Genomic DNA, 21,396 nt, shown 5'->3' with positions numbered 1-21,396 from the left:
TAGTCATTCTCTAGGAAATACTATCATTACCAATATTACAAGGTTTAATTTGTTCAAACACAAATGCATCTACTTGCTTGCAGGAGGAATGGACAAACGCTGAACTAGAATACACATGAATGCGCCAACAATCAGAAGCACCCTCTGGAACCATGAATAATCTCCCGTCGTCGCGGCCCAAATTGTTGCAGAGGCGCAACAGCTCATGATAATGTGCAAATAAAACCTCTACAATGCCAAAAAAAAAGAAAAAAGAAAAAAGAAAAAGAAAGACATACAAGATCATGATACTGTTGGGAATCCGGTACTCGCCCCGGTACTGGATCTCGTGAATTCGCAATCCGCTCCGATACCGACTGTTGTGGATTCGGTATCGATTGTTGGGATTCCGCAACGGAAGCGTCGAATCGGGTTTTTACCATAAACCCGTCTTCTCAGCAAAATCTGATACAATCATAAAAGAGAAAAATATACAGGTAAAATAAGATTCATTAAATAAAAGAAGATTACACCTGACTCCTCTTCTACACAGAGTAGCTACAACCCGAGCCCTCTTTCTGAATCTCTTCTACCATTCTGTCGTTTCTATAAAATTCACAAAGAAGACCTTTCCACGTGCACCCGTGCACAAGGTGCACTAAAATAACTCTCTCTCTCTCTTTTTCTCTCTCTGGTACGACACCCCAATGGTTATACTCCTCTCAAAAAAGAGAGCCACAATGCCTATTTATAATGCTCAACTTAAAATGCACCCCAATTCTAATATATTTAGGATTTATACTTTAATTAATATCTAAATCTATTTTAATCAATTTCTAATAGATTTAAATATTAATTCTAATCTAGTTAGGTTTATCTTCTAATTAATATTTAAATATTAATTTATCTCAAACAGATTAAATATTAATTCTTATCCAAATAGGATTTAACTATAAATCTAACCAAATCCTAACAGATACAAACAAGTAATGTTCAGTTTTTGAATTTTTTTTTTCTTTTTTCATAATATGTAGATATGAAATTTATAGTGGTGCTAACTGAATTTCGTACATAAGTTCACCATTTTGGACAAAAACAAAACAGAAAAAACATGCTGTTACTGACAGAAAAAATAGGTGTGTGTAGAGTGGATACAAAGAAAAACAAATCAGTATCTCACCAAAATTTACTTATGAGAATCTAAATGTCTGAATCTTGTCTTGTACTTTAAAAACTTAATAAAAAATTAGTTAAACTTAGATTTAAGTAATTTTATAAAATATTGATTGGAAAAAAAAGAGAATAACTGCAGGTCAAAGAAAATATCTAAAAATATATAAAACTTATCTGAGCTATAGATCATTTTGAATCGACTATCCAATATTTTAAAATTTTAATTTTACTACTTAGCCTATCAATTTGTTTGACTTGAGCCAATCAAACAGTGATTTTACTTTAAAATTTAAACCAATTGCCAACTTCAATAAACTTATAGTTATAAAAAGTACATGAAATATACTAACTAAACATGTAAAGATAAATAATACTGTTAATTGACTTATATTTGAAAGTCAAAATTTTGAAAGTTGTTGTAGCCAACTCAAAATATTTCATAGTTCAAATAAGTTATATACGTTTTTACCGAGAAAGTATAAACGACTTTATTGGATCGAAAATGTAAACAAACACAGCATATGGCCCAAGGTTGATCTTCAACATCACTTTTGGGCCTTGACCCAATAAGTCACTTTTGGGCCTTGATTTGGGCCCCTTCTCTCCATCCCAATTGGATTGGATTGGGCCTCTTCTGGATCCTGGGCTTCTTCTCCCCATTCTTCTAAATTTAAAATTGGCATCATCCTTGCCATTTTTTTTTTCCTGGGATTTTGTTGTTGACTCACTAAATCACTAAAAAAAGAAAAAGTTAGAGAATTTGATCAATAACCAAAGGGAAAACTTCAAAAACCCCCCTTGTGGTTTCAATTTTTTTCACTTTAGTACCCTGTGGTTTAAAATGTATCAAGTTAGTACCTTGTGGTTTCTCACTTTATCACTTTAGTACCCTGTGGTTTAAAATGTATCAAGTTAGTACCCTGTGGTTTTGCACTTTATCACTTTAGTACCCTGTGGTTTTGATTTTGTATCAAATTAGTACCCTGTGATTTTTTAAACTATAGGGTACTAAAGTGATAAAGTGTGAAACCATAGGGTACTAAAGTAATAAAGTGCAAAACCACAGGGTACTAACTTGATACACTTTAAACCACAGGGTACTAAAGTGATAAAGTGAGAAACCGCAGGGTACTAACTCGATACACTTTAAACCACAGGGTACTAAAATGAAAAGTGTGAAACCACATAGGGGGTTTTTGAAGTTTTCCCATAACCAAAACCACTAATAATAATGATATTTAATGGAAATCCAAAATCTATTTTTATAAAAATATTCTTTTTATCCTACTTGAAGTAAGGGTGAAAAATGGTTAATCTTTATAACAAAAATATATAGTTTTTCTTTGCAATACGGATGAAAGGAAAAATATTTTTATCTTATATACAATGCTAGTGTTTTTCTGACATAAGAATTAATATTTAAAGAGAAATTGAAGTAACAAAAGTATGAAAATTACAAGCATCGAAAGAAAGTACAATTTCTCTGGCCATTTAATACTCTATTTGGATGAAAAAAAAAAGTTAAAAACAAAAAATAGGTTAAGAGAGATTTTTTTTTTTTGTTCATTGAAACAAATATTTTTTTGGAGACAATTTCAATCTAAAATTAAGGAAATAGAAGACCTAACAGAGAGAGAGAGAGAGAGAGAGAGAGAGTGTGAGATAAAAAAAATCTCTCTTAACCTATTTAATAATTTTTATATGGATGGACAACAAGGAGAAAAAAATAAAAAATAAAAAATAAACCAATAATAATGCTATAATAATAATAATAGTAATAATAATAATAATATAAAAGTAAAAAAAAGAAAAGTATCAGATCCAAAACCCTACACCTCGCCGTCGCGCAACCCAACGTCCCCACCCTCTCTCTCTCTCTCTCTCTCTCTCTACTCGCTTAAACCCTCCTCTCTCTCTCATCGCCATGCCCTTCTCTCTCTTCACCTTCCCCGACCTCCCCTTTTCCTCCCCGTGATCGTCCCCTCGCCTCCTCTACCGTCTCCGCCGCCGCCGCCGCCATGGCGCTCTCCTCTAGAGGCCTCCTCACCCGCCTTCTCCGCGCCGCCGGTCCCAGCCCTAGCATCCCTTCCCTCTTCCCCTACCGGAGCTTCTCCGCCGAGGTCCTCGTCGACGAGGGCGAGCTCCGCGGCGGCGGCGGGGGACGCATCATCGAGGCGAAGCCCGGGGTGATGGGCCCCGAATCGCGGCGCACGGGGGCGATCGCCGTGAAGTGCGGCATGACGGCGCTCTGGGACAAGTGGGGCGCTAGGGTTCCGATCACCGTCCTCTGGGTCGACGACAACGTCGTCTCCCAGGTCAAAACCGTCGAGAAGGAGGGCATCTTCGCCCTCCAGGTACGATCTCGCGCCTCTCAATATCAATCTTTGGTTATATCTCTGCTTACAGAGCTTACATGAACTATAGTGCATTTTGAAATGAATTGGTCAACTTTCGCTTTCCCAACCCATCCTTTTATTGCTGAGAAAGAAGTTCACAATGTAATGTTGTTAGTGTATAGAATATTTTGTCGAAAAAAAGGTGAAAATTTAATCGAGTTCGAATTTAGATATATTTAGAGGGAACATTTTGTAATGTTAGGCTTTAAAATCAAAATTTTGAAGTTCAGGTACCCATTTCAAAATGCACTACAGTTCAGGTGAGACGTATACGTTTTTACCGACAGTTTACATTTTTATGTTGCTTTGCTTGGTTAAGTATTGAGCGATGGATTGTTTGGTGGTAGTTAGGTTGGGGCGGGGCAGAAGAAGGAGAAGCATCTGAGTAAGCCGGAGGTGGGCCATTTTAGGGCCCAAGGGGTTCCCCTGAAGAGGAAGCTGAGGGAGTTTCCAGTTACAGAGGACGCGCTTCTTCCCGTTGGTACGCCCATTACGGTTCGCCATTTTGTTCCTGGGCAGTATGTTGATGTCACAGGCATCTCAAGAGGCAAAGGGTTTCAGGTACTCACCGCTTACCAATCCTCGATTTGTTTGATAATTTATATGTTTGTTTCAGCATGCGAAGTCTCCAAGGTCGGATATTATCTGTAACTTAAAACCTTGTTATTCTGCTCATCACAATAGTTCATAAAGTTGGATGCGTAAATTGCATTTTACTTTATTACTTTACAAATTCAAATAATTTCCAGCAGAAGTCGTTATTCTCAAGTATTCAATAATTTAACTTTTCATGTCGGTTGGACTCACTTACCAAGAACAGATGGTGTTCTGCTTATTAGACATTACATTGCCTTAAAGTTTTATTACCTTGTTATTCTGTTAGCTGGATTATACAAGAACCAGCTAGATCCCTCTCCTCATCCAAGTGTTTTGGTGCAAAAAGAAGCATTAAATATACAAATTTATATTTCATGACTTCCCTTACATCTTCTAACAATTCCTAACACAAGTTGTCTCTCCTATTTTACTGAATGTGGCAATCTTTACCTGCCAGTCCAGGCCATTATACCGTGTTTTTAGTTCTTTTTCTGTTCATAAACGATTCTCTTAGTATCCATTTGTTGAACCTTGGTTAATTCCATTTTAATAGGGTGGGATGAAAAGGTGGGGATTTTCTGGAATGCCTGCATCACATGGTGCGTCATTATCCCATCGGAGCATCGGATCTACTGGTCAAAGAGATGCTCCTGGAAAGGTATTTCATGCCTCTCTATGTGTTCCTTAATCCTTCTTGTCATTTGGTTTATCTATTCCCTGAATTGTTCAATACCTTTTTGAACGCCAACATAATGTTCTATAAAGGTTTCACCTGCAGGCGGTAGTATTAATTGTGCGGGAAATCTGTTTGTTGTTTTCCTGTTTCTTTTCTTTTTTTCCTTTTCAGATGATAATTGTCTAGTGCGGACTGTCTGGTTTAATGAATGAGATTGTTCATTTGAATTTTCATTGGCATGTGATGCATGAAAGATACTTTCTATGATGTTTATTAGAATAGGCATAAGATTGACCATATTCTGGAAGGCCATTATTGGCCTTTTGAAGTTTTCTATGGTCAACCTTTTTCTTCAAGTTGCTCAAGTTAACATTTCTCCCAGTTCTATATTGTGATATTTTAACAACTACATTTAGAACTGCCTCTGGCGATTACTCTGGATTGCGGGGGCTGTTTAAGTTTTAAATTTGATCCCAACTAGATTTCTCCTCTCTTTTTTTTTTTCACTGTGAAGCAAAGATTGAAAGCTCTAATGACTTCATAACAATCAGAGAAGAATCAAAACCCAGACTAATTTGGTGATAGAGGATGTAAAGAAAATTGAAGTTGAATATTATTGATTCCTTCAATGTATATCTAAACTTGGCAATTTATGATCGTATCTGTAATCTCCTTTTCTTCTAGCGTATTGTCATTTGTTAATCCCTTGAATGCTTTACTTTTAACCTCGAGGAGTATTCTTCTATTCTTTGTAAGATGCTATTTGTTTTTTGTGCGCGCAATTCCTGAATCTTCAAGTTGTAACACCAGGAAAGCTAGATTGTACAAGATAGAAAATGAAACTCATTGCTTTCCTCCGTGCTCAAATAGGTTTTCAAGGGCAAGAAAATGCCCGGCCGAATGGGTGGAAAGCAACGAACAGTCAAAAACGTATGGATCTATAAAATAGAGCCCGCCAGAAATTTCATGTGGGTCAAAGGACAGGTACTGATTCCTGTTTTTTTTTTTTTTTTTTTTCTGCGGAGTTCTAATGAAGCATAAAACATTGTGATGATTGACTATCATCTGAATCTTCTTTTTTTTAATTTTTTTAAAAAATTTTCTGGGTTTAGGTTCCAGGTGCCGAAGGAAGCTTTGTTTACATAAAAGATGCTGTATACAAGAAGCCGGAAATCTCTTCGCTACCATTTCCAACCCATTTTATACCGGAAGGCGAGGACACAGATGAGCTCGAACCCCTTATTGCGGATCTCGGTGAAGTTGACCCATTCATGGCAGCTGATTGAGCCAACATTAGGGAAAATCCAAAAAGAAAATCCGCGTTATGTTTGTTGTTGAATGTCAAAATTTTTTAGCGAGCCATTATTTCGCATTAAGATCTTATGCTAGTTGTTCACAATAGGTTAGATTTTGGGTGCATTTATTATGTCTCTCTTATGTTTTTCATGCGCTGAAACAGCGAGAATTCGAGTGCCCAGCTGTTTTATTGTAACCAAACGAACAAATTCGAAATAAATTTTGTAAAAGTTGAAACCTCTGATAGACGCTAAACAAATTCTAACAGTTTGGTGTGACTTGAAATCGTCTGACAGTTTTGAACAATTTCCAAATGCGCACTCATGTGCTCAAGTTCTCCTTTTTATTGCACGTTTGTACGGTTGGGTGGTGTAGCTTTGTTTTTCCAATGATCCCAGTTTTTCAATATTAATTTTTTTTTAGTTATAGAATTAAATTTGTAGAGGTGCAATGCTATGAGTGAGTAAGTTGCTGAAACGAGCTGTTAATAACAAACTTCTAATTTAATTGGGAAAAAGTAATTTGAATTGAAAAGTGAAAACACAATAAAAGTTCAAGCGCCAATCAGAAAAATTTTCGTGGTAGTATAAGCTGGTAGTGATGAAATCAATCCACTAACTGACCCAAAACTGAATTAATGACTCATATATCATGTAAATTTTAATATATGTAAATATAATGTATTTTCAATTATTGCATATTCTCTATTGAGGTATCAGGAACATGTTGACCGCCTCTCCGTAAAAAGTTAGATTAGATGAGCGTAGTCAGCATATTTACAGTTGATGCATCATAAAGGAACAACACTAGAACCTGGTACTTATTCCCCCAAATAAAGCGCTTAAGTGCCAACATTTTAATTGAATACAAACTCGAGCTGTGTAAACATTTTCATTTCTATATTATCATTGTCGTCAGCCGACAAACTCGAAAAATAGGTCAGCGCACATCGCCGACAGCAACTCCATTAATCTCTCTTGAAGAGTACGAGTGCGCATCGTGTGCTAACGTCTGCAGAAGAGAGAGAGAGAGAGAGAGAATCGAATGAGAAATGGAAAATCAAAAAGGAAAGTTTAAAGAACAAGTAAATATGCAAAGGGTGTATCAAAGTAGAAATATACTGTTATAGCTAAAACCAAAACCTGGCGATACTTCAGTAAGTCAAAAACTCCGCGAATCAGCTATAGGATAAACTAACCTCGGCAATAAAATGCTTAGTGTGAAGACTCGGGTGATGGGTGGGTTAATTAGCAAGCTTGTAGCACTCAAGATCATATTTTAATGAAAAACATGAGGTTTTTTTTTGCAACTGGAATGAAAGCTCTCACCTGTTCCTGTGAGCGGAAGTACATGAATGGTGTATAGTGTAAGAAATTGGAAACTCTGGATGTGTATATGTCGGCATACCTGCAAGAACAAAAGGCCAAGCATGTGAAGAATATACTCAGATTGGTAAATGACTCCCAGAAAAGCATGAGTACGCACTTTTCAATTTGTCTCATAAGATGGCTCTTATCCCACAGGCCGGCACGCGACAGGTAACCCCATCTAAAACGAACAGCATAGGTCAGTTGATATCTTCACTATTTTGCATCGAGAAAGCAAAAAACAAGATGCCAAGTAAATTAAAAACCATTCTTGAAACATGAGACTAATCATCGATTGCGATAAGACAATTACCAAAACTATAGCACAATCGGAGGTGAGAACCTCAACCATATTTTTTTTAAAAAAAAACTTTATTATAATGATTTTGAATTGAGTGCCTTGTGATTAAAAAAATGACAATAACTTGAAATTTGTCGATCTTTTGAACATGAGCTAAGTTCAAGTAAGAGGTGTAAAATTTTAAATTACAAATAATAAGAGCATATCCAGGACTGAACCAATGGAATCATATGTAAACTTCCCAAGATGCTCTTTAAAGTTTAAACCACTGTGGATGAGAGGAAGAAAATAAAAGGAAGAATCATTGTTTAGAACTGTCAATTTGCTTAAACAGGACAGCCATTATAAAGTTTGTATACCTTTTATTGAACAACTCCCCATCTGCTTCTAACATTGGCGCGATTTTCTGATCTAATCTTTGCATGACGATCAGCAGCTTTTGCATGCTTTCAGTTAATTCCTGATCATCCATGTTAGTCGCAGCCAGAGTCTGAAGGAGGCAGTGTTAATGCTATCAGCACTAGTATCATCTCATTAATAAGGTAAGAATTCTAAATCAACTCAAGTTACAGGCTTTATCAATGTCTATTGTTGAAGGCAAACCAGAAAAGCAATAAGATGATCTATGTTAGTGCAATATGAATTATACAATGCAAGACAATTAGCACTTGGTGACAAAAAGGAGTTGTTGGGCTATATCACGAGTGTATAGTTTTATGTTCTGTGCTGTTATTACCGCTTGAAAGCAAATTTCAAGTACATTGAGAAGTAGGAAGAATATGTAGTACACATAAAAAGACTATGCAGATATTTTCTGCACAGAGTTGGCAAAATTGGAATAACAAAAGGCATTTAGACACTCCAAAGTAAGAATGTACACACACTACCCAAACTTTAGTGCATCCTGAGTACCGAGTTTTATTTTTTGTTTTCTTTTTCCTTTCAGTACCTGACATTTAATTACGTCTGACTTCAATATAAAACTCTTAGCCAGAATTTAAACAACATTTGTCACTTTTCAAAACAGAATCTTCAGATACTTGACAATATAATTATAACTTTTTTTAATAGAAAATTTATTCTGACAAACTCTACAGAAAAAATAAAAAACGAAACTACTGTAGTTCAATACCTATTTCAAAATACTGTATAGCTCAAGTGTTGGTTGTATGATTTCTAGGAAGCATAGTTACCTGAGCCGGGCGACTATGTGTCCTTCGTTGTAAAGCAAGACGTAGCTGATTAAAGAGGTCTCCTACAATTTCTTTTTGTTGTATAAACTGTACAAGTGCTGATTTGTGACTGTGGCTTCTGATTAGTGCATTAAACTGCGAAAAAAAAACAGAGGAAGAAGAAGAAGAAGAAGAAGAAGAAAGCCAAGTTAGAGGCATATCGAAAATCACTAAGTTCATGGTGCTCCAGTTTTTTCAACCTATGCTCATTTTTCTTAGTGGAGAATTTTGGTTAAAAGCATCAATACACTAATCAATATACAATACTAAAGAAGTTGCAGACCAGATGTAAGATACACAGTCACTTTGTGTTGTTAGTATGATCAAAACCGAAAAGTTCTCTTCCATCAATTCAAGCTCTATAAATGAAATTGTGAATTACAGGACATATTGAAGATAATTGCACACCACAATTACCTTTCCACTTACCTCATCTTCTAATTCTCGACAAATTAAAGCTGTCCGCCATCGCAAATGAACTTTGGATTGGCTGACATCTGTGAAAATATGGTCACCAACATATAATATTTCATCGCCATGAATATCTAGACATTTCTCTACCATCTGTGCACTTCCGCCGGAGTACAAGCCACCTACATAAAATAAAAAAGAAAGAAAAGAACAGAAAAGCTTACTACCAGAAAGCAGCATTGACAAAAGCCATTATAGTTCAAAAGAACATTTACAAGGACATTATTTCTTAAATTTCAACTTCTGATTACCAAGAGTACAAGCAAGATACTTTGCTTTGTCACCTTCGTGCTATATGAGTAGTAACCCAGAATGCAAAGATGCTCAAATTTATTTTGACTGTAGAAGGTTGAAGTTCTTTAACATATTAAGGCTATAAATTACATAGAATTTGACAAATTATGAATCTCAACCACGATCTAGCAGCAATAAGTTCATTTATACATTTAGCAATGTAAGGGCATCAGGAAACACCCTAATCTCTGAAAAGCCACCAGGCAGGTGGGTTGGAATCAGCAGTAACCTGCTAAACTTCCTCTATTCAAGACAGACTAACTTTTGACTCTCTATCTTTCATCATGGATTACAAACCTATATTTTTCAAAAAACATTTGTGTATGTAGATGTTGCTTAAGGGGAATCTATCTTCTCATAGGTCACAAGGAACCTAAAACAATCTTTATCAAATGTTTAGAATTACAATGTGCCAACTTTTCATAACAAATAGCTGAAATCAAATTACAACCAAATTCCGAAGGTGAAAAATCTCTCCTAGAATGATGCAAACTCTGCCTTTGTTCATTTCATTCAGAATTGGTTGTAACTTTAAGCGGAGAAATAAAGTTTCAGAATTAAAGTCAAAATCTGCTAAAATGAATGATCATAAATTCTCATGTAAGATTAATTGTACAACAACTGCCAGCCACACATATCAACTGTAGTGGAAGTTGTTACAGGCGTGAATAATTGAGCCCAGACATATTACTCTGTAAGCGAGCCTCAAAGACTGCTATGGATAGTGGCAATGAAGCATAAATCAACAGGAAATCTTGCATCAATATTTATTGGGAGACAACACTATTTGGAGTAGAAAGAACAAGTGACCTGAGCGTGCTTTAAAACAGGGGCGCATTAATCCATCGCTTGTTACAATCTCATACAAAGGATGTGACATTTGGAAAAATTCTGGTTTCCTTGCAGAAACTATAACCTGCAAAAGACATATACAAACATCTGATATAATTTCAACATCAATACTAACTGAATTAGATAAGCGGCTCGAGATTCAAATTTAAGAAACAAAATAAAGAAGCATAAAATCACCATGTCAAACAGATCTCTCCATCCCATATCATTAGGAAGAAACCGATTGAACGCATGATGCATCATTTTATTTGTATAATGGTAGTCTGAGTTTGTAATAAGAAGTAAGCGTTTGCCGGCCTGTGAGAGTACCAAATTAACACACAAAAAAAACAAACATTGAACATAAGAAGATAGAAATAGGTTTTATATGTTAACCTCCTTTTGATCTAGAAGAGCTAGAGGGAGTTCTGGATCGGGCTCAACAAATCTTTCTGGTTCAGCCATTATCTCGCTCTACATGTACATGAGCTAAAAGAATCTTTCACACATGAAATGGTCAGAGATCATAATTGGTGACAAAGAATTACCTTAAGTTGACCTTCAACATGTGCTCTAAAAAGGGCTTTCGAAACAGCCTGAAAGAAAAAGTATCATTAATGATGACATAACAGAAGTACAACATATGCAGACAAGCTGTCACATTGCCTTGAAAAGCCCCTTATAATCAAGTGGCCCAAGTTCCACTGGCACTACTCCTTGGTCCAACTTGTCAACCATCTGCAAGAAAATTCAATGGCTTCATCTTTAACTGTAATTTGAAAGATGAACTCCTCAAAGCCAGCAAAAAAGCAGAGTCGGAAGTCAATTTAGTTTAAACATGATTAGAATTTTCTAGGATGTACAGGTAGATCATAGGGTGCCAGTGTGTTACAAACAAATATTGAAGTCATGAAAAATTTAAATTACAACAGGATGTTAGACTATTCATTAAGTACTCATACAGCAAAAAAGGCTATTATCAGAAGAAGAGACTAGCTTATTCAAGAGCAAGTGACCTGCATGTACATCACAGCTTCTGAAACAGAGAAAAGGGTATTAAGGAACTCCCATCGACTTTCCTTCCGCAGATCAACCAGTTCTCTCCCGTATATCTCACTTTCACCCATAAAGTATAAATGAATTAAAACAAAAATTCCCTTTAGGGTTGTCTAGAAGATATATTTTGTTCTGCAGTACCAAAAGAAGAAAGGCATACCTTACTTCACGAGTTGAAAGCATTTTGGTACCGTGCATGGCCCTCTTAATATAGCCAAATCGATCAGCCTTAACCAAGTTCCCCTTCTCCTTGTCCATTATGAGGCCTCTAATAACCTTCGCAATAGCAATTGGAGGAACTATTAGGGAACAAAAAACAAAAAAAACAAACAACATTCTTAACTGTAGTAAAGAGTTTAAAAAAGCTACAAATGGTAAGCCCATCTAAAAAGATTACCAAATCAGGATCGAACTTGAGGTCGTCTACAGGAAAACCCATTCCCTTAAGGTTGGCCATTCCATAATCATATGCACGCCCTTCCCAAGCCTGTAGAGATGCTAATAAAGCTTTCACCATTTACTGAAAATACCATAGCACTAATATTTGAGGCACTAATGTTATAGATAACAATATTGTCAATTGTTCCAGGATATCAGAAACTAGGTCGTTTTTTGGCAATTAAGGCTAATTAATACTTGATTTGATCTATTAAGTTGCTTCAACCAAATTTGCTTTACCAGCAGCTTAATGTCTATTGCAGTTCTTTCAGCGATCCATCAAAAAAAATAATGTATCTGCTCATTTGAAACATCAACACCAATTTCACGTGGACTATTATAGAAATTAAAAGAAAATGATGAGTCAGTGGCTAATTACCATAACATTATAGTGAACCAATGTGTAGTCCATATCGTATCCAATGGCACTGATAGATCGGAGATTTAGAGTCCTGCTACAGAATATTCCGTGAGGAGAATGTCTTACTGACAATGGATCCTGCATTTCGTACCATATATAAAAATAAGAAACTATAGCTCAACTCTCAAACTAATTGCATCTCACTAAACTGCCAGAACAAAGAATAATTAAAATGTTTGTAATTTTAAAAGCTTCAACTACTTTACATGTAAATAATGCTGTTTAAAGAAGATAGATATTTAATGAACTCTTAAAGTAACAACTAATGATGATACAAGTTATAGAATAAGATTGCCATGAAGATTTTGTACTAATATTTTTCATGATATATTTGACATTTTTAGCACATAAGATGGTACAAAACATACACAAGGGAAGTACCGCAGTCTATATGTAAAGTTACAGTTTTTCCATGCCCCCAAAGAGAGGGGGAATAAAGTAAGAATATACCGCAATCCCCAACTTGTTAAGCAAAGTATCTGCTTCTTGAGCTTCTTTCCATGCTATCTCTTCTATAGGGCCGTCTAAAGTCGCCTGACCATCCACACCTGCAAGACAAAGAAAAAAAATTGCTTATGAATGAAAGGATTTGAATTGATGCTTTTCTTAAACATTAAAATGATTAAAACACAATTCTCTAGTAGTTTAAGATTTTAGAAAAACATGGTTGTTTCACACAGTACCAACACAAGCTATCCTGAGTTCGATCCGCTACTAATCCCATTTAAATTCCTCACATATACTTCAAAATCGTGTTGGGCTTGTGATAGTGGACTAAACACCATTTTGTAGTAGTTTAAGCTGTTATTTCATTATCACCAAGGAATGAGAAGCATTTCAGAAACAATGAAATCAATCAAAAGTCAGATTTTTAACAGTCCAAATATGAGAAATCAGTAAAGCTTCACCTCAATTCCTCTCTCTCTCTCTCTCAAAACAGAAGGAAAGAAACAAATTTTACTGTTCCGTTCTCACCAAAAGCTTCCAAATGCTCCTCCTTCACATTCAAATCCCCTTTAGTGCTCTCGCCGAGATAATCCACAACCGATTTGCTCGACGAGGTCACCGAGAACACGTCCCCCTCCGCCGCCTTCTTCGAATCGAGGGCTCCGCAGCACAGCGCGGCCCCGCGCTTCCCCAACCGCGGTTCCGGTAACCTCACAACACCAGGGGGCTTAAATAGAGGGTTCCATACATGGCTCCGCGTCCGTGCTAGAGATTGAGGCCTCGCCGGCAAGGAATTGAACAGGAGCTCGATCGAATCCGCCATGGGAGAGGTCGCGGAAGGGTAGGGTAGTAGGGGAGGAGGAAGTGAGGTGTAGATAGAGAGAGAGAGAGAGAGAGAGAGAGAGAGGGAGAGGGAAATGGGGGGAAAGGGTTTGGGGGCGGAGGAGATATATATATAGAACGGCTCGTGAGGGCGCGGCGATGGATATAGTTTCGTACACGTCTTGGTCCGAAATTTTTTTTATTAATGTATTTAAAAAACATTATAATTATTTAAATTGTCCTCTAAAAAAATATATTTATAAAATTAGATTGAATGGATTGTTACTTTCTAATATGATAAATTATTCACCAATTTTTGTAAAGTATTAAAAATTTATTTTTAGTGTTTAATACTATATATTTTTTAAGTTTAGACGTAAAAAATGTATAAATTAGTTAAAAGAGGTGAATAATTTATCATTTTATAGACTTATTTTTATAAATAAAAATTTCGAACAACTATTTTTATAATAAAATAGTTTTGCAGCCCAGCACTTTCAAAACCACTCTCTGTCCTATGGATAGAGAGACGTATGAAAAAAAGGGGTAAAATTTATGGAGAGGTTCTTGTGCGTTTTATATATATAATTTAATACTAAAAGTGGAGAGAAGAGACATAATTTTTGACCATAAATACTAACTTCAGCTATTTGGTTAATTGACTAATAAGAGAAAAAGATAGATAGTTATTAGTTTTCATCTTTTTGGGCTCTATTGTGACCACATGAGAACTTTAAATGAAATAAATACGAAAAATAGAATAATTTAGTTCTAAAATTATTTACTTTCTATCAAATAATGTAATAAAAATAATTTATTTGAACTTTATTTGAAGTCATTTTCAACCTAAAAATTTGTTAGAAGAAATAAACAACCTTTTACGGATAGATCGTTTGGCTTCGAGTTTAATGTATACTGTTCTTGGGAAATTTTTTTTTTATCTTTTTGTGGTTAGGCCCTACAGGGATTATAATAAAAAAAAATGAAACTTTAGTTTGAATCTGTTAAAAAGAAAAAAATTCCGTGGAGCTTATCTCCAAACTAGCAATTCATTGGTGTATAGCAAAAATTTTGGTTTATATTACTACCAATCCAATTAAAAGTATTAATTTTTTAAAATAAGTGATATAGTCAATTTACAATAACACGACAAAATAGTTTTCTCATAAAAAAGTAGATTCTTTATATATATATATATATTTTGATGTATGCATAATCGATTCTGATGGACGGATGAGATGCAGCGTAAAACAACCCTGGTATAAAAGGGAGGAAACAATACGGAGAGTCGGCGTTACGAGCTGTTTCGCCACCGATTTCTAACGCCACGAGCTAACGCTAAACACGGCAGAGAGAGAGCGCTGTCGCAACACCCACTTGGCTAAAACGGCAAAACAATTAGTTTTGCTACCGAGTTCAAGACAAAGTCGGCAATCAAACTGCTTCACCACTGAGTTTTAAACCAAAGTTATGAAATAAAGCAATAAAAAATTTAAGTTGTTTCCTGTAACAACTATATATATATATATATATATATATATATATACACACACATACACACACTACAGTCACCAAGAAAAGGCATGTTTACCACTATAATCTCCAAAAGAGCCAAAACACAAGCACTTTGACTGTACCCACAATCCATATCTCGAAAGAATCATGAACAATCGAGTCATATAATTTCAAAAAGTGAACACTAAACCAGTTAAGAGAGAAAAAAGATTAGGTCTCAGATCACTTTTCTCTTTCTTTTCATTTCATGTGCATACTCCTCAACACTTCTAAGTTGCTGATACAAAGATAATTCTCAGAGCACTCGTCGTGTTTCTTTTTAAGTTTATGAGCAGTCAAAAAAAGCTGCAATAGTGAGAACGATTAATTCGTTCGAGAGAATTGTCGATAATCAAATGCCACAACTGAGAACTTCATCTATAGCCTTGTTGATTACAGTACCTCTGGCCTGCACAGGAGAAAGAAGAAGCAGAAAATGAACTTAATAATAGGATGAAGGGTTACAAATTTAGTCCTTGGAAGTTCGCCGCACTTCAATTTACAATTTAGTTCCTGAAGTTTGGTTCACTACCAACCAAGACCCTCATTCATTCTACTGAAAGTCAAGCTTTAGGGATGATATCGGAATCGAGACCAAACTTAAACGAAAAGAAAAACCGGAATTTGAAAGTTGAAACTGAAATCAGTGGTCAAACTTCAGGGTCTTGATCAATACACAATTTGAAACTCCAAGCGCAAAATTGAAACGTAAATCAAACTTCCGGTACCATAATACCATATCTGTAACTAGTTTTATGATGCAATGTGTGATTAGTGAGGACAGAGATTGAAAGGTAAGGGAGCCACCTTTATTCCCACGGCTAGTGCTGTTTTGAGCTTCACCAATTCCCCTAACCTGAGAGAACCCCTTTTGTTATCCTTGACAAAAATCACAGGGACCTTTCTGGACATTGCCATGCTCGGAATATGCTTTGTTAGCCATTTTGGGTTACAATCACCAACTAAAATCACCGCCTGTTAAACGCAATATATACACACATGAAAAAAAAAAGAGAGTTACTTTCTCTTCACAGGCATCTTATGTTATCAGTAGCTTGAATGATAGAGGAAGAACGAGTCATTACTGAGAACTAACACTTCAAGAAGTCATCAGGGTAGTGACATTTGGTACAATCTACTTCAGCAGTTAGTTAATTGATAGAGAAGTAATAAGTTTGCAACTAGTTGATGCATCCAAACGAATTGTCGTTACATACACTAATGAGAAAAAAAAGAAAAAAACTGTTCATTTAATGATGCTGAAGCGTCAATTTAGAGAAGTTGATGCATTTAGTGGTGATACCAAAGATGATTATTCTTTTTAATATCCATTGTAGGGAAAATACTGTGGCCTAAATTTGAAGAAAAAGTAACTTGCTCATATGTGCAGCTACCCGAAATGCAGCACGCGTAAGATATGAAAATAAAAATTTACCTGCAGTTGAACCAAATATAAATTTACCTGCAGTGGAACCAAAGGAGCTCTTCGAAGGGCAGTTTTGACGGGCTCCTCATTACAACGAGTAGCTGAATCACAATGAGGCATTCTCTCAAGAACACGCGTTACATCGTTGACGCCAACTGCGAATTGTTGCTGCAAGCAAGGATATTTATCTAATTATTAGCGAAGTACGAATGTAGCAAACTCATGTTCACAAAGTTGCTAAAGCACGAGAAATTTCATCTTTCCAAAAAATTGCACCCAGCATGCCTAAGCATTTTAGTTGGGTTTCAGTTTGATCCTCACACTTTTAAGTTAGACATTCGACACCTCTAACTTTGAAAGTGCTTCACTTTAGTCAAATCATTGGCTGATTTGTCGGATTTGTACATCCGTGCACCAAGAATCCGTCGGCCCTGTATCCATCTCGTACTTGTAATCCAACCGTCCAGTTCTAAGCGGATAAAAGGTTGCAATTCAATGAGCGGTGGGGATTTGTGCGGTGCACAGATGAAAATATCCAATTTTTCTCTAACAGTAGATGAGAACGAAGACCGAAAAATCAAATTGCGACCAGAAATTGCTCTGTCGTAATAGAAATAAAAATTGCAATACCTTAATCCAAATTTTTTCGGGTAATTCTCCTTTTGAAGCTTTTGCAGATTCAATACTCCTAATACAAAAAAATTTCAACTAAATTGATGAATTGCGCTAGTAATAAAATCTAAATATGCAACAAAACAGAGCCAGTGATTAATAAGTACCTCATAAGTTTCAGCAGAAGATCATCAAGTCGATCTCCTCCATAGCAATCGGAACTATCGATGCCACTTACTGTAGAAATTTTCCTGCAAATAAACGGACCACGGAATTAAAAAAACAAAAAATAAAGAACAACATATATAGGAAGACAAACTAAGAACAAAAAAAAAAACAAAAATATCATACTTTTCTAGAGATGCTCTCGAAGCCTCTAGAGTCTTCGCAGATTTCTTTTTCCGGGTCATGGTCGTTCAAAGATTCGAAAACACCAAAACCCTAATCCCAAAACAAGAAACAACGGAAATTAAATTGAACAAGTTAGAAGAAGTAATGCGATAGCACTAAATGCGTTGGAGATTTGAGTCTTGCTCTTTTTGGCATTTCATCGAACAGTTGATGGGTGCGTTCGAATCCAAAAATCAAAAAACGCGGAGGAAAGGGAACGATTTGGACCAGTACGATAAGGAAGAGGAGGTTTCGCGTCTCTATAATGAGGCCATGAGGGGTAAAATATATATGTAGTCCCTGTTCTATGCCTCTCCTCCAAATTGGTACCTGGACTTTAGTTTTTTCATCAATTAAAAAAAGATATTTTTTAGAAATATTATAATAAGAAAGAAAATTTGTCACGTGCGACTGCGACGCCTCTTAGAGGGGCACGTGGAACCACGTCGTAGTTGGGAATTCTGCGACGATCCTGGCCGTTCATTCTGCTAAACGGCGGCGCGATCGAACGGTGGATAATTAGCCATGTCATCGATCCACGCTCCCCTTTACTTTTGCGAACGTGCGGGGAGAGACTCAAACGAAACGAAAAAGCACAAAGGCGAAATCTAAGCGGTTGTTCGCATTTGTGATGCGTGGACCAGAAAATTTGTGGGACCCAGCATCGGATCGTAACCTCGGATTAACATGGCTCACTCTGATTCCACACTGTTTTTCATTTTTACTTGTTGACGGGTCGGATCCGATTTGGGTAGGTCTGGATCCAGGTGTCGCCTCTCGCACTTATCCCTTTTAACAATATTTGTTTGTTTTTACTGATTCTTTAATGCGAGCCACAAAAAATGAACAAAACAAGTAGCATATTATTTTTCTTTCCAAAAAATAGATTTTGTTTAAGTTTTCTAAAATTTTTTTAAAACAATTTTAACTGTATAAATATTTAATAAAATATTTTATATGTATTTGTAATCATGCGTAACCAAACAATATAATAAATTTTTTCTTTCAATATAATCAGGTAGTAAAACCTAAGAAAGGTGAAATTCCTTGCAAATGTTTGGTTCGGGTCAAATCCACTCGACTCAAACCCGGCCCGTTTACAGAAACCGGGTCGGATAGGATCAACCCGTTAATGAGACCCCCCCCACCCGCGATCGCGCGGTCCCAACCAGGGGGCGAGCCCACCCCGCGCACGCCATCGCGACCAAACCCTAACCCTAATTTAAGCCCAATCCCTCCCCAAACCCGACCCCTAAACTCAAACCACCTCCCCAATTCCAAATCCCATCTCGATCGATCGATCGAAGAAGAAGAAGAAAGAAGAAGAAGCAGCAGCAGCAGCAGCAGTAGCCAAGCTAGGATGCCATCTGCGGAGGAGGAGCGCGCGGTGTTCGAGGACGACGACGACGAGGAGACCGAGGGCGACGACACCGAGGAGGAGGACGACGACGCCGACGCCGACGCCGACGCCGAACCCTTGGCGGTGGCGCCGCCGGCGACTGCGGCGGCGCCGACGGCGGAGCGACTCTCCGGCTCCGCCATACCCTCCTCCTCCGATCGCCCGCCGAACCCTAACCCTAACCCTAACCCTACCTCCTCCGCGGCCGCTAATCCTAACTCTAGCTCCAGCGATCCTTCCTCCTCCGATCTCACCCCCTCCTCCGCCCACCCGCAGAACGGGGCGATCCCCGCGGCCGCGTCAGCCCCCGTCGCAGTCTCCGTCTCCGGCGGCGCGACCCCGACGGCTGCGGCGGACCCCGGCCGCGCGCTGGTGGTGTCCTCCGCCTCGGAGGAGCGGCGGCCTCCCGGCTCCGCCTTCGACGAGTCGCGGCGGCTGTTCCAGCGGCTGTGGACCGACGAGGACGAGATCATCATCCTCCGCGGCTTCCTCGACTTCACGTCGCGGCGCGGCACGACGTTCGCCTCGCACCAGTACGACACCGGGCCCTTCTACGAGGAGATGAAGAAGCAGCTCCAGTTCGAGTTCACCAAGAACCAGCTGATCGAGAAGCTCCGCCGCCTCAAGAAGAAGTACCGGAACTGCGTCAACCGGATCAGCACGATGGGGAAGGACTTCGCCTTCAAGTCCGCGCACGAGCAGGCCATCTTCGAGATCGCGCGCAACATCTGGCGGCCCGGGATCAAGAGATCCCGCGACAGCGACGACGACGAGAACGAAGATCTCAATCCGCCCACCAACGACGCCGACCCCAACCACGCGATCGTAGTCGCCGACGGCCCCTTGAGCTCCGACAGAAGGGTGTTGAGAACGAGACGGCGATTAAGGAGGAGAACAACAGAAGAATCTGCTGCTGTAGCAGCAGATACCGGAGCCGGAACCGCAGTTCCGGTGATGGTCACGGTGGAAAATTCGATCCCTCCGCCTCAAACACCTTCGGTGCAACCGGCAACGGTCCCCGGTATCATCGAAGAGACGGTAAAGAGTTGCCTTTCGCCGCTGTTTAAGGAGCTGATCAACTCGGCAATCGGAGGAGGGCCGCAGCTTAGTTCGGGTCTCCTCGGCGGGGGAGGCCTCTTAGGTCTCCTCGGTGTTAGCCCACCGTCTCTGAACATTGGCGGCAATTTGGGTAGTAATTCTTCGGGAACACCACCGGTCGACGAGAAGTGGAGGAAGCAGCAGGTTCTGGAGCTGGAGGTTTACTTGAAACGGATCGAGCTCGTGCAGGAGCAGATCAAATTGACGCTGGAAGAGCTCAAGAAGCCCGGCGTGTCCTGATTACAGGTGCTTGTAAGAAAGCTTGTATTTTTAAGTGCTAGAATCTACTTCTTAACTTATAATTCTTGTCCTGTTAGTCGGAATGAACTTCTTCGTCTTAGAAGGTGTGGACTTTAGATTAAAGCTTCTTTCTTTTACCTTCTAATAATTTACTTTCGATGTAGTGTAGCTACTTTTTGGTCTTTGTACTTGATTGGTTAGAATAACTGGAGTAATAGTGGACAGCAAAAAGGGTAAGCGGCATTTTCCTTCTTTCCTTCTACTTTCCTTTGTGCTTTCGTTCTCAACTGTTTCGGCATCCTATTGATGTAGAGCAATGCTATATTAGATTAGATTAGATTAAATTTAAGCCTTGAGTCTCAGATTGTGTTCGTAGTATCTAAATATCGTCAATTTGATTACGGTGGGAATCTGGTCCAATTATTGATTCAGTTAGTGTTTACTTGTGTCAATGAGTTGGCTGGAGTTTGGATTTAGTGTTTTTTTTTTTTTTTGTTTTGTATGGATTTTTGAAGTGAACTTTCTTTCCCACTTAAGTCCTAACATGAAGGCTTACTTTCCTCTTTTCTTTTCTTTTCTTTTCTTGTAGTCTTCCTTTTTTTTTTCTTCTTCTGTTTTTTAATGTATTTTCTTGTATGGATAGGCTTCCTTTTCTTTTCTTATTCTGGCGACTAGACAGTGGAAAATCCTTTCTATAGAGATATATTACACAAACTGTTTTCTGCATTTGACTTCTGTGAAACAAATGATATCATTAGCTTTTGCATGGATTGGAATCAAGTTATTGATCTTGTATGTGTTGTCGATCAATGTGAACACAAAATCAGATAAGATCTGACCCATGGTAACCAAGGGACAACAACTTCGCATTAGCTGGTCT

At 38.0% G+C, this 21,396-nt stretch overlaps 4 protein-coding genes across 8 annotated transcripts; 2 read left to right on the top strand and 2 right to left on the bottom strand.

The window, feature by feature from the left end:
- On the top strand, positions 3,025-6,424 carry LOC109719909 (50S ribosomal protein L3-2, chloroplastic). Its single transcript, XM_020246752.1, has 5 exons — positions 3,025-3,506; positions 3,900-4,109; positions 4,699-4,803; positions 5,692-5,805; positions 5,934-6,424. The coding sequence occupies exons 1-5, from the start codon at positions 3,171-3,173 to the stop codon at positions 6,105-6,107; spliced, it is 939 nt and encodes a 312-aa protein (XP_020102341.1). The 5' UTR covers positions 3,025-3,170; the 3' UTR covers positions 6,108-6,424.
- On the bottom strand, positions 6,767-13,910 carry LOC109720573 (5'-nucleotidase domain-containing protein 4). Of its 2 annotated transcripts, XM_020247798.1 has the most exons (17): positions 13,504-13,909; positions 12,979-13,076; positions 12,487-12,606; positions 12,067-12,156; positions 11,830-11,945; positions 11,630-11,729; positions 11,280-11,351; positions 11,162-11,209; positions 11,010-11,087; positions 10,812-10,931; positions 10,593-10,698; positions 9,447-9,610; positions 8,979-9,113; positions 8,145-8,275; positions 7,603-7,665; positions 7,446-7,524; positions 6,767-7,128 (listed from the first exon to the last, which is right to left on the bottom strand). In XM_020247798.1, exons 1-17 carry the CDS (start codon positions 13,796-13,798, stop codon positions 7,057-7,059), a joined length of 1,887 nt encoding a protein of 628 aa, XP_020103387.1. In that variant the 5' UTR covers positions 13,799-13,909; the 3' UTR covers positions 6,767-7,056. The 2 variants fall into 2 exon arrangements, with proteins under 2 accessions (XP_020103387.1, XP_020103388.1); XM_020247799.1 differs by lacking the exon at positions 8,979-9,113 and having other exon boundaries at positions 13,504-13,910.
- On the bottom strand, positions 15,366-18,185 carry LOC109719937. Of its 4 annotated transcripts, none has more exons than XM_020246792.1 (7): positions 18,096-18,185; positions 17,741-17,830; positions 17,557-17,640; positions 17,408-17,465; positions 16,814-16,945; positions 16,159-16,326; positions 15,366-15,760 (listed from the first exon to the last, which is right to left on the bottom strand). In XM_020246792.1, exons 2-7 carry the CDS (start codon positions 17,797-17,799, stop codon positions 15,704-15,706), a joined length of 558 nt encoding a protein of 185 aa, XP_020102381.1. In that variant the 5' UTR covers positions 17,800-17,830; positions 18,096-18,185; the 3' UTR covers positions 15,366-15,703. The 4 variants fall into 4 exon arrangements, with proteins under 4 accessions (XP_020102381.1, XP_020102380.1, XP_020102382.1 ...); XM_020246791.1 differs by lacking the exon at positions 18,096-18,185 and adding an exon at positions 17,924-18,068; XM_020246793.1 differs by lacking the exon at positions 18,096-18,185 and adding an exon at positions 18,008-18,026.
- Positions 18,995-20,778, top strand: LOC109720601 (probable transcription factor At5g28040). Its single transcript, XM_020247834.1, has one exon. The coding sequence runs from the start codon at positions 19,140-19,142 to the stop codon at positions 20,514-20,516; it is 1,377 nt and encodes a 458-aa protein (XP_020103423.1). The 5' UTR covers positions 18,995-19,139; the 3' UTR covers positions 20,517-20,778.

This window comes from Ananas comosus, linkage group 14 (genome assembly GCF_001540865.1).
Source record: "Ananas comosus cultivar F153 linkage group 14, ASM154086v1, whole genome shotgun sequence".
Taxonomy (NCBI): domain Eukaryota; kingdom Viridiplantae; phylum Streptophyta; class Magnoliopsida; order Poales; family Bromeliaceae; genus Ananas; species Ananas comosus.
Note: the sequence above shows the minus strand (reverse complement) of the source record. Positions and strands in the feature narration are given on the sequence as shown.